Source organism: Hippocampus bargibanti, linkage group LG08, assembly GCF_051943395.1.
Source record: "Hippocampus bargibanti isolate YZ-2025 linkage group LG08, ASM5194339v1, whole genome shotgun sequence".
NCBI classification, from domain to species: domain Eukaryota; kingdom Metazoa; phylum Chordata; class Actinopteri; order Syngnathiformes; family Syngnathidae; genus Hippocampus; species Hippocampus bargibanti.
Window position 1 is genome coordinate 6,788,580 of NC_142741.1, and position 13,597 is coordinate 6,802,176.

Genomic DNA, 13,597 nt, shown 5'->3' on the forward strand with positions numbered 1-13,597 from the left:
TCAAATAGTAATTTCAATGACCCAAATTTGCACAAAAAAAATCATGGACACGAGTTAATACAAAAGTTGTATATGAATTAAAATGTCATTTTTGAAGACATAAGCTAACAGTGGTGTGATGAAAGTGACAAATGAGATATACAGTAAAGTCTCGTTATATCGATATACTCGGGAGTCGGAAAAAATATCGATATAACCGGACTATCAATATATCCGATCCTGCGGCATGTAAATTTTCTCCTTGCGTTCATAGAAATAGTATCGTAATAAGCGGTACTATCGATATAACCGATATCGATATAACGAGACTTTACTGTATATATATTAGATATTTAAGATTTTGATTTTGAAAATTTTGATTTTGATTTTGAAAATTTTGATTCAGCTCAATGCAGGCCTTATTGTTCTATTCATAGTAATGGGCAACTTGTCACGGTTTGCGAGGTGGTGATGGCAGATGTGGATCCCAAAAAGCAGGCAGGAGGGAGGAGCACATTGTATTTGAGAAATTGTATTAAAATAAAGTCAACAGGAACACAATCTAAAACATCAAAGTCATTCAAACAGAAAAATACAAAGTATCAAATAAAGACCAAGAGTAAAAGTCTGCCAAGATGAAACAAACGCATGCAGAGCACACAATGCACGCAATTGCATACAAAGCATACAACAATGACCCGACAGCGAATGGTCGTGCCGGGAGTCCTTTTGAGTGTCACTGATTGGGAACGACCAGCACCTGCGAGGCAGCAGAGCAGGGCTGACAGCGCTACTCGTTGGTCGCCAATCCGAACGTGGCAGTCTGCCACTGATAGGGACGACCAGCACCTGTGCAGATGCAGGCGGGTCCGACAGCGCCACCCGTTGGTCGCCAACCAGATTATGACACAACTGTAGCCTATCGCATCTAATTTTGAGTGTGAGATGAATCCACAATAAATAAATAAGTAAATAAAGAAATAAGTGACTGAATGGATAAACAAATAAATAATAACAAAATAAAAATATCTAAATACGTAAATAAATAAATAAATGAGGAAATGAGCGAATGAATGAATGAATGAATGAATGAAAAAAACAAATAAATAAACAAATATAAATATAAATAATGAATCAATGAATAAACAAATAAATAATCAATAACAAAATAAACAATGTAAATAAGTAAATAAACAAATGAGTGGATGAGCGAATGAATGAAAAACAAAAATGAGAAATTGAATAAAATACACATAAATGTATTAATTAAAGCATAAATAAATGGATGGATGGCTAGCTAGCTAGATAGATACATACATAGCTAGGGGGTCAGGGTCACAAATCATATACAGTATATCGATATCGGTTATATCGATAGTACTGCTTATTACGATACTATTTCTATGAACGCAAGGAGAAAATTTACATGCCGCAGGATCGGATATATCGATAGTCCGGTTATATCAATATTTTTTCCGACTCCCGAGAATATCGATATAACGAGACTTTACTGTATGTAGATAGATACATACATTGCTAGCTAACTAGCTAGCTAGCGAGATAGCTCGCTAGCTAGCTAGACAGCTAGCTAGATAGATAAAATCTGGTTCAAAGCAAAATGGCCGACTTCCTGTTTAAACTGGTCGCGAGTCAATCACGGGGTAACATGTTGACGAACAAAATTAAACAAGGCGTGGAGGGGCACAGATATTTGGCTTGCAGCGGATATTTTTGGGCCAAATTGCAGAGGCGGAACTACGATTCGAATGAATCACCCAAGTGAAGCTTCATTTTAAGGTTCGGAAGAGAAAAAAAATCAGTTGTCGGCACCAGTTTCACTGATCGGCATTAAATCGTCGGAGCATTTTTGTCATTGGACAAGAAATCATCAACTGGGGGTCAGCCATTTTTAAATGAAGAATGTCAAGAGTTATAATAATAATAATAATAATAATAATAATAATAATACATTTCATTTATAAGCGCCTATCACAATTCTCAAGGTCACTTTTCAGTCACAGGTTTTTCTGTGGTTGAGTAGCGGCAGCCACACGTGCCAGCGTTCACTCAACCTGGAAGTCACTCAAATAGCCAATAGATATCTAATAGCTAGCTAGCTAGATATGTAGCCAGCCAGCTAGATAGCAATATTGCTAATAGATAGCTAGCTAGATAGCCGGCTAGGCAATTAGATAGCAAATAGCTAGCTCGTGAAATGGCTAGCTAAATAGCTGGATAGCTAGATAAATAAATCAGGAAATATTCACACTAAATGCTGATTTCATACCCTCCCGACTTTCGACGAGACGCTGGTGTATTGTTTTTGTTTTTTTAATTCTACTGTTCCATTTTGCCATTAGCTCGTGTTAATTAGAAGAAGTGGTGACGAATTACTTTCATTATTACCTGGCTATCTAGCTGGCTAGCTCGCTATCTATCTAGCGACCAAACTGGCTATCTATTTGCTATGTGTTTGCTATCTGTCTGGCTATCTATCTATATCGCTGGCTATTTAGCTAGCTAGCTATCTGTGTATCTATAAGCTATCTATTAGCAAGCTAGCATTCTACCTATTTGAGTCGAGTGAACGCCGGCGCATGTGGCTGCCGCTACTCAACCACAGACAAACTTATCCTGTGACTGTAAAGTGGCCTTGAGTTATGAAAGGCGCTTATAAATGAAATGTATTATTATTATTATTGGCATGAAATAAAAAATAAAGTTTGCGTCTGAGAAGGTGGGATCAAAGAAAAAATTCTCACAATGGAGGCTTTTGTCTCTCTGTAAAGTTGATGACAAGCAAGGTAGAAAGACATTAATGACATCATCTCAGTGCCTTCAGATCCAGACCAAACAGGGCTACAGTACGCGTCTGCTTTTCATTTAGTCACCACTCCATCTCCCAACACCCCCCCCCCCCCCTCAGTCCACCTCCCTTCCCTCTCCTTCTTCCTCTTTTTTGCCTTCAGAGAGAAGTGGGTGGGAGGAATGGAGCGAGGCGGCACAATTCCAACACTTTGGAAATTTGTCCCATCCCAGCCTTGAACTCGGCGCCACTGCTCTTCTGGGTCCAGACCGGGAGGGTGTCTGCCTGCCTGTCTGTCCCGAAACATCCCCCCCAGTGTCGACCCTGACCCCAGTCCCCATTTTTCGGACCTTATCAAGAGGATAATGAGCACAACTCTGCTTGCTGTCATTGACCACTGATACCAGTTTTGCTTTTCTTCGACTTGACCAGCGAGTAGAGTGTGGAGTGGCCCCCCAGCATCCGTTCAGGGTAAGCTTAAGAACCTCGTTTTGAGTTTTGAGCCTAGCCGGTTCGCAGTCATCACACACATGTCCGTTGATATCGTGCACTGTCAAGATTGGTCAATTTTAGTGACAGGCATGTTAGCCTGGTAGCGTACGGTTGCGTATCTTCGTCCTCCTGGAGCGGATCGCATGGCGTCAAATTGACAAATTTCAAAATTCTAATTACAAATTTCAAAATGTGGACCTGGTTCTGCAGGTTTTTTTTGTATTCTTAAAAAATAAAAAGTCTGATTTCATATTTTTGTGAAGAATTCATACATCTGGGGAAAATATGTGTAGGAGTATACATGACATGGATTCTGGTGGCTTCTGGCATATTCCAAATGAAATTTCCAATTCACATTTTTTTGGATGACTGTCGAAACTGCCGGACCGAACAGACATATCGTTTGGAACTAAAAAAAAAATCTGATTTAATCGACCCGAATGATCAGATTTTAATTTTTTTTCTGTCAATCAAAATGAAATTGTCTTGAAAATCGAAGTTGCTGAACTGGACCATAAGTGAAAATGAGGTGATTTACATTTTTAGTGCGGATTACATTTATTTATTTATTTATTTACTTATTTATTTGGGTTTTTTTTTAGTTATGTATTTACTTATTTATGTACAGTATTTTTATTTATGTATTTATTGATTTTTTATTTACGCATTTTTTTTATTTTGTACACTATTCATTGTTAATTTTTTTATTTACTTATTCATGCACTCTGTTTATTTTTATTTATTTATTTACTCTATTTATTTTTATTTATTTCTGTATTTATTTACGCTATTTTTATTTGTGTATTTCCTTATTTATGTATTCTATTTTTATTTATTTGTGTACGCTATTTCTTATTTATTTATTTTGCATGCTATATTCATTTTTTAATTTACTTATTTATGCACTCTATTTTATTTATGTATTTCTTTATTTATGTACCTTATTTATGTTTATTTATTTATTTATTTATTTGTGTTTGGTATTTTTATTTATGTATGTATTTATTTTTGTACGCTAGTCATTTTTAATGTTTAATTTACTTATTTATGCACTCTATTTTTTATTCATGTATTTATCTATTTATTAGTAAGCAAAATACATTTCTTAATTTTAAATCCTATTTATCGCTCTTCAATCCCACATGAATACATTAAAATAAAATAAAAAAATCAATGCAACAATTCCTATTGAGCAACTGAAATGATAATAATAATAATAATAATAATAATATTACAATTTATTTTCAAGCACCTCATGTCATTCAAATTAACTTCTTTAGTGCAAGGATGTCAATGTAGTTTGGATGAAGTAGACATCCACTATTTGTTTGGATTTCAACTGTGGAGATAAAGAAGGAGAAATTGCCCTTTCGGAAACTGTGCCAAATCTCTGCACTCGCATAGCAGAGGAAGGAATCTTTTTGGATGGACGAGATGTTTCCACTGCAGTGCTAGCCCAAAACCGCACCCTCCCCTCCGTTTTCGCTCTCTCTCTCTCTCTCTCTCTCTCTCTCTCTCTCTCTCTCTCTCTCTCTCTCTCTCTCTCTCTCTCTCTCTCTCTCTCTTTCCTCTATCCCCCATCTCTCTCATGCTCTCTCTCTCTCTCACTCCCAATCTCTCGTTGTCTCTCTCTCTTTCTTCTCCCTCTCTCTTTCTGTCTTGCTCTCTCGCAATCTCTCTCTCTCACTCTGTCTTTCTCCATCTCTACATCTCACTCCCTCTCCCATGTCTTTCTCTTTCAATCTATCTCTCTCTCTTCCTCACTCAACCTCCCTCCCTCTCTCGCTCTCTCTGTCTCTATCTTCCTCTCTCTCTCTCTCAACAAGTGTGCAAGAGAATGGAAAAGTGTGAAGCGCCGTTTCCCCCGCACAACCAGCCAGATGAGTCGTGTTTCGAGGAGGAAAGGAGGAGACAAGGGGGGGGGGGGGGGGGCTGTGATGATATAGTGGGCCAGTGGTGCTCGCAGAACATGGTGTGATCCGTCAAACTTGAAGGCAAGTTTGTGTACACAATTTGTTAGTGGACATCGCAGGGCCCAAAACAATGTTTGCATGTGTGGCTCCTGGTATATTTTGGAAAGGTCAATGTCATTTCTGGAAAGTCCGAAAAATGTCACAATACTTTCCATATTCGGTGCAACAAAATGTAGTGGACAGCGCTCTTATAAAAGGACCCACAACAACATCTCAGGTGTCAAAATTGGACGGCAAGGCATCATTTTGTGTTTTCATTGGTGATGCCCAAGACTGGCTCGGAATCCACCGAGAAAATGAACATTTTCCCAAATGCCACCAAAACGTTTGGTATCTAAAATTCCAATTTTTTTCCCGCACCAACTCACTCCAAATGTTCACATTAGTCAAGCACGATGGTTGTCCTGTAGTTCATTCCAAATGTGCAAAAAAAGTGATTAGGTTTCCTTTACAATGTTATTTAACTCATTCACTGCCAGACGTGCAAAAAATAATTGTCCATCCCAGTGCCAGGGTTTTTGTCATTGTCACTCAAATTCCAGGACCCACAAAATATTGAGTTTTAGGACTACATAAACATTCAATTGAGCGTAAAAACGTAGACTCTCCTCTTTCATCAGAAAAAAAGTTAATTCATAAATTATATGGGTCTGGAGTTATCTGAGCTTGAAATGGGGGCGGTGTACAAAAGGCAAATTCTGCCCCCTGGTGGAAGGGAAAAACATAGCCAGAGGTCTAACCAACGCTTTATCGGCACCCAAACAAGAAAAAAAAAACTAAATCTGAAAAAATTGGGGAATGGTGCTCCACGTCATATTTTCAATTTTCCGAAAAAAATCGGAAGTTAATTCCTAACTAATATGGGTATGGAGTTACATGAGCTTGAAATGAGGGCGGTTGTCCAAAATACAATGTACTCCATACATATTGGTTTATGTAGCTCTTTAACAACAGCTGAAGCTGTAACAAAGCAATAACATGGAAAAGAGGCAAATGCTGCCCCCTCGTGGAAGGAAAAACATTGCCAGAGGTCTGACCAGCGCTTCATCTGCACCCCAAAGAAAAACAAAAACCAGAATAAAATTAGGAATGGGCATTAGGAAACGTCATAATTTCAATTCCTGAATAAATTTGGGAATGGCCATGAATTACTTGATTGGATACAAGTATAGTGATACCTTGGCTTACGAACTTAATTGGTTCCCAGAAAGTGTGTGGAAGGCGAAAAGTGTGTATTCCAAACAGTAATTTCCCATAGGAAACCATTAAAATCAGAATAATCCATTCCCAGGTCCGCATAAAACATAATTTTCAACTAAATAAGCCTTACAAACTACACACAATATACCTTATTTTGTGTATAATAAATGTGCTATGGTATTGTAGTTAAAGAAATAAACTGTACAGTATAATAAAGTCATTTTATTTATCTTTGTGATGGTCACATCATTCATTGTGGCGCTCCGAGTGTTTCCCGAAAAATAGTTTGTATGGCAAGATTATATTCTTGTGAATTTAACGTTCGTAAGGCAAAAACTTTGTTAGCTAAAGCATTCATAAGCCAAGGTATCACTGTATATTACAACAGCCCCCAGTTACTGTTTAGTATTATTTATTTGACAACAAAAATATCGCATAAAAGCGATTGATGTCCTGGTGAACATTTTTCATTCAATTACCGGTTTGGTGGCTCCAAAAGATGACACGGTTATGAAAAAAAAATCGGATAATTAGCCTTACGTCAGATGGAAAGAGTTGTAGAAAGAAGGACACTTTGCTGCGTGTTCCCAGTTTGCATCATTTAATGGCGGCCACCTTTTGGATGTTCGTCTTGTTCCTGAACAAAGAAACGTAGCGTAAATCAACATGTTCGATGGCTATTGCACTCTCTCATGCGTACTCACTTTTTTTATTTTTCTTTCCATGATGTGGCGCAGATGTTTGGAAACTTGGAACCTTCTGAAAGGTTCTTTATTTTTTATGGCCGCAGCAGTCTGTAATTGGGATGGGTGTAAATCAACGGCGAGCGTCTGGAGTGGGATTTTTCAGTTTAGGCACAAACGCCACACGGGAAGTTGATGTCACTTTTGCGACATCTTCTTCATTCGCTGGTGATTGTCGCCCGAGGTAACAGGACGATCCGGCGGGCCCTTTGTGATCCGACTGGCGCACATCTGCTCCCTGTCAGACGGATTAATACAAAGCAGCTGCTTTGAAAATGCCCGCTGAGTTTGTAACTTCATGATGGAGCCTCCTCTTTCGCTGTACTAGTAACATCCTCCGGCTGGCAGGCTGTCTGTCCTCAAGTCTGGAATGGATTCCCGCTCTGGGATTTTGTCAGAAGGTGGCAGTGTGGAGTCACACTGGCACGTTCTATCATGGAAGTGGCTGATTTGTCTAATAAATATTCACCTATTTTTTTTGTGATAAGAATTTGAAGCCAAACAATAATCCATTCTGGTGTCAATATATACATTTTTATCTGCCATTGTTTTTATTTAACAATGGTGACTCCTGAATGGGGCCAGAATGTTGGCCTTGTGTATTTAGCACCCAGGTGTCAAAGTCTTTTTATTTGGCCCACAAAAGCAAATAAAACTTGTGAAATTCCCAGCTCATCTATTGAGCTACCTAGCCAGCTAGGGAGCTAGCTAACGTTTGAGCTAGCTAGCGATTGAGATAGTTAGCGAGGGAAGTTGCTAGCGACTGAGCTAGTAGCGAACGAGCTAGCTCGCGAATGAGCTAGCTAGTAATTGAGCTAGTTAGCGAGTGAACTAGCTAGCAATTGAGCTAGTTAGAGCCTGAGATTGCTAGCGATTAAGCTAGTTAGTGAACGAGCTAGCTAGCGAATGAGCTAGTGAGCTAGCTAGCGATTGAGCTAATTAGGGAGCGAGCTTGCTAGCTCACTTTCTATTCAGCTATGTGACTAATCACTTACATCACCGGTGTCAAAGTCAAGGCCCGGGGTCCCAATTTTTATTGGGCCTGGGAAAGTAAATCAAACTTGTGAAATTCCATGCTACTTGCTAAAGTCCGAACCAACATTTGAAATTGTTGTATGTAAACTACATTAACAGTCATAATTATTATCATTACATTATTTTTTACTTCAAATTTGAAAATTAGTTATTCAAGAATTGGTTGTGCGATTTAGATGTCATATGTGGAGGAGACGAAACACAACCAATCCCGGCAAAAAAATGACTTTGACACCCTTGATTTAGCACATTAGCCTCCAGAGGTTCCGGATTTGACATATGTGCAAAAGAGATTTTTGTTCATCCCCCTATTACTTTTTTGGTCCCGATTATAAATGACATGCCCAGCAAATTTCGTGTAGATCAAGAAAATGTACCGGGAGCTCTGCTGAGTGAGTTAGCTCTCTGCCTTATCTGTTTTGTGGGGGTGTCAGGAAGGAAAAGCGTTTAGTTTTAATGAATGGAATAAATCACTGGGTGTGTCCAAATGCTATCAAGTTAGCCTCGGTAGTTCTCCACAACTATTTCTCCCTTATTAGGTCAGTTCTGAGACTCCCATAAAATTGAGAAAGAGAGAGAAAGGGGTGCGGGGGTTTGCAAGCATGTGTATCTCGGTGCAATTTTATGCCAAAAAGCAAGTTGTCAAAATTTGTTGATGATTTGCAATGAAAAAAAGATAGTTGCAGGACCCGTTCATTTCTGGAAAGTTCAACACAAATTCACCCGCAGCAGCAATTTCCGCGGTCAACGTGAAATTGAATTGATGTGTCTATCATAACAGGACGTATTGTGTAAAAAAAAAAAAAAAAGTCTGACGGACTCATATCTGAAATCGAAGTCGAAGTCAGCCATTTTGTTTGAAACGCTCAAGCATTTTGACCAAATTCTGGTTTTCCTTCCAGGGGCCCCCGTTCATCACCATTCCAAACTTTATTAACATTTTGTTCCAATCAAGTGTGACGTTACATGTGCAGTCTGCCCTCGTTGGGTTTGAGCGAGTGTGTGTGGTCCGTTGCGATCCAACTGCAACGCAGAGTTTGGAAGGGTTACGCCGAGAGTGCTTAATGGCCGTTTTCGACATAGGAAATGTGTTACATAACCGGCAGCGGATAACGTCTGCCATATCCACACACAAACACAAAGCGGTATTTTTATAAACGTCTACTTTTCTGGAACAGCGGTAGAATAGCGGTCAGCACTGTTTCCTCACAGAGAGACGTTTTCCATTGTGTGTGTGTGGTTCAACTTTCATTGTACAACAGTGTGCGTGCTCTCCACGTGCCACCACAGGGGGTCTGTGTTTACTATAAAATGAAATTAAATGAGCGGAAGGTTAACTTTAAATTATCCCGTTTGTGGATATCATCAGTTAGCATTTGCATTAGACTTCCAGAACACTTCACTCATTCTCCGTATCGTGCCGTATCCGGAAACTATGCTAATTTCTCCACTGTGAGACTACTAAAGGCTAATCTAATCTAATCTAATCTAATCTAAAAAAAAATAAATCTTAAATTTCAGGGCCATGGCGCCACCTGCTGATTTCAGATGTATTTGCCAGTTAGCAAATGTGATTTCATATGAACTCACTGCCCTTTGCATGGACATAACTAGCTATCATAAGGGTAAATTAGTTCAAACTAACTCAGCTAGCCCTAACGTTGACAAGTATGACAGAATTGTTTCATTTCTCTATCAAAAAATTCAGTGACCAACACAACGTCATGACGGGTGATGATGTACCCCACAACATAATAATAAATAATAATAATAATAATAAATCTTATTTCAAGCTCCTTTCAAATCTCTCAAAGACACTTTACAGACAAGCATAGATCCAATAATAAATAAAATACAATTATAAATAGAAACAAGGGATAGAGCTACACATAAAATGTCATTTTAAATAGGTGGGTTTTGAGATGGGATTTGAAGGTGGGAAAAGAATCGATGTTACGAATGTTGGGAGGAAGTGAGTTCCAGAGTTTGGGGGCTGAAAGCTCTGTCCCCAATCGTGCTTAGACGGGCAGGGCGGGAGGCGGGGGGCACACAGAGGTGGAGGGAGGAAGAGGATCTGAGGGAACGCGAGGGAATAGACATTTGAAGAAGCTCAGATAAGTATGGTGGGGCAAGGTTATGGATAGCTTTAAATGTATAAAGAAGAAGTTTAAAGTTGATTCTATATTTGACCGGGAGCCAGTGGAGCTCTTGGAGGACTGGGGTGATGTGGTGAAAGGATGAGGTTCTGGTGATGATTCAGGCTGAAGAATTCTGGACTAGTTGAAGTTAGTGGAGAAGTTTCTGTGGGACACCATTGAGAAGTGAATTGCAATAGTCAATCCACTCAAGAATGCACTCAAGATGGAAATTGTAACAGGAAGTCGGGCATTTTGTTTTGAAGAAGTCTTGTGGACAAACTCTGATTTGAGAATTATATCCAAACGAGTCCACCATAGCCTGATGATCAATGTCAACTATTACCCAATAAAAACGAAAGCCTCTTTGTCATTACTTCATCTTTAATTTGTGCCCCTGTAGCCAATTTTCACATTGAGGCTGCGTAGAAACTAACTTAATCTCCTCTTTGTTCCCATTTTTCTTGTAAAGATGGCAAGGCACCGATTGATACCGCTCTGCGCCCTGGTGGGGGTCCTGCTTGCAGGATTTCTTCCAAAACTCCAAGCGCAGGATGGTAAGTTGAAGCACAATGAGAAGGGTTGATTTTTACAGATGATTCTCGACATAAGGTCCTCGTGAAAATGTGTACATTTATTTCTAATTTAGCATTCACAGACAATTCCACTTAGCCATATGACATATCATAGGACCCATAATGAGAAGACCCACAAAAAAGTATCAAGAAGCCAGACACAAAAAGATAGAGGATGATTTTGATCGTGTACAAACATTTTCTGTAGAGTCTGACACAAGCATAGGGGGAAATTAAAATTCACTTTGGTGTGGTTCAACACCCAAAGCGCCAACTGAATTCCAACTCAAGAGCTACCTGACAACGCAGGGAGTCGGAGTCAGTTAAATCGGATCACAGTGAGGGAACCCATACTGAGGCAAGGACTCCCTGATCTGCACTCAAATGAACACCGCTTTGCTAGTGAAGGACCGTCGTCAGTGTTAATGGACAGTCGCTCGCAGACGAGTGCCACGGAAGTATTTGCGGTCGAGGTTCAGGACGTTGGCTAGTCAACATCAACCGAATCATGTTTTCATCGTACTGGACTCGCGGAATACGAGAGTCAAGATTTTGTCGTGGGGATTTGCAACACCATGCCAAAAGTCAGGTGAGGGGTGCCAAAGGAAGACTCCGGGGCTAGAAGAGGGACAGGTAATGAAATGGGACGGTCATCCGCTACCATACTAATGTGTCCGCATGTGCCGGATGGACTCCGTTGCACATGTGGCTGACTTTTTAATCATTAACACAATCAGATACCTACAGTAACCTTCCATTATCCACAAAATTAACATCACTTTTTGTTCCCACCGAATGTCTCATAATACCACAACGGAAAATGTTGTATCACAACTACCACCGCATCAAACAGTCACCTTTTAACAATTGCTAACTACTCACCACCACTTGCTAATGTATGTCTGAAATGATTTTTTTTTCATTATGAAAAAAAAGTATAATGTGTATCTGAGGCAGTGATGACCCTGCCTGGTTTCCATCCTTTACACTACTGAACAAGTACTGAAAACAAAATGAGGACTTGACACGTCTTCACTTTTCAAGAGTTCCGACCTAGTCCAGATATGGACATACATTCAGTTAGTTCTGAATACTTTTGGCAACATGATCAAATTATTACGGAACCAAATTGAATAAGTACAAACTTCTGCACACCAAAGGATGAGCCAGCAGGTCATTACTGGTCATTTTATCTAAGGTCCGTAACACGAGCCTGCATGGGTGGCTGACACTGTGGAGTTTGTCCAAGAACAACCAATATAGACATCCAATTTCCCCTTACTGATTTAATGGAATGTGCATACATCAGTGGTGTACTGTTTTTGAGTTCTACCTCCTCCACTACGCCTGATTAAAATGGTGAGGATCATATTCAGACTTCTGCAAAGCTCGCTGATGAGCTGATCGTGTGAATGAGGTCTGCTGGAGGAGGGAGAGGTCCGAAATTGGCTAGAAAGGAGGGCTCGGGACAGAGAAGCCGAGATCTTTGGTTTTCATTAGACTTCGGTTTGACTTCAAAAGTTTCCGTGCAACTTGGTTTTCAATGCTTTTACTTGATTGCACCTTGGGAATTGTGGGAAATTATTAACGAAGTCATTGGTAGCTTCTTTTGTACGCTCATAAAGTGACGAGACGTGCAAAAGTGATCAACGTCGCAAACCATGTTCCGTCATTGTCAAACCAAGTGCCTCGTTCTCATCGTAGTCATCACAGAACAATCGGAACGACTTGGGCAAACTTCCTCGGTTCAGTCGACATGCAGCATGATGTTTTTTGCAATGTGTTCACATTGAATGTAACTTGCCACCCAAGATCCTTTCCCACCTTTCCACCGTTAACACTTTCACAAGTTCCATTTGTTTTTCTCCCTCTTTCTGTCTCTCCCCTTCTCCCTCAAAGCGCAAGATTCTGCAGACCTTGTTCTCTTAATTGATGGATCGCAGAACGTGGGAGCAGCAAACTTTCCATATGTTCGCGATTTGGCATTGAGAATCGTTGAGAGCCTCGATGTGGGCAGGGAGGCTGTTCGGGTGGCCTTAGTCCTGTACCACGACAACCCGGAGATTAAGTTTTATCTCAGTAGCTACGGGAGCAAAGCATCTCTCCTGGAGGCTGTGAAAGAACTTACATATTCGGGGGGTCCCCAAGCCAACCTGGGCCTGGCCTTGGAGGAAGTAGCCCGAAGCCTTTTGAGCCAATCAGCGGGGGGAAGGGCAGAGGAGGGCGTACCCCAGATGGTGGTTGTGATCAGCGCCGGGCCATCCACCGACGATACCGGTGCTGGCGACCGGGCCCTTAGGAGGGCTGGAGTTATCACGTTTGGCGTGGTCATCGGTGACACCGCCACTGCAGATCTGGAAGCGGTCGCTACCGATAGGTCGTTTGTCCTGTCGGCCCCTGATTTCAGAGCAGTGGCGAATATGGGTGACCAGCTGTCGCCGTTGGTTCAGGGTGTGGTCCAGCGCACCATTATAGTACAGAATGAGTTCTCAGAAGGTAAGGTCACTTTTCTGTAACCGTGGACATGAGCGGCGTCTGATGGTCCCTCACTTGCGCTAGATACAATTACGACCTTTCCTGTTTGTTATTTTCTAGTAAAAGCGTACAGTTCAAAATGTAATGACACTCACGGTGTTTGAGCATAACTAATATCATCTGT

General features: G+C 40.5%; 1 protein-coding gene across 1 annotated transcript in view; it reads left to right on the forward strand.

The window, feature by feature from the left end:
• Window positions 1–3,044: 3,044 nt before the first annotated feature.
• LOC148894468 (uncharacterized) overlaps window positions 3,045–13,597 on the forward strand; it is a 62,153-nt gene continuing 51,600 nt past the window's right edge. The window contains exons 1-3 of the mRNA XM_089002923.1: window positions 3,045–3,256; window positions 10,836–10,920; window positions 12,838–13,434. Of these exons, the coding sequence (XP_088859049.1) occupies window positions 10,836–10,920; window positions 12,838–13,434 (682 nt within the window). The 5' untranslated portion in view covers window positions 3,045–3,256. The remainder of the gene's footprint in view (window positions 3,257–10,835; window positions 10,921–12,837; window positions 13,435–13,597) is intronic.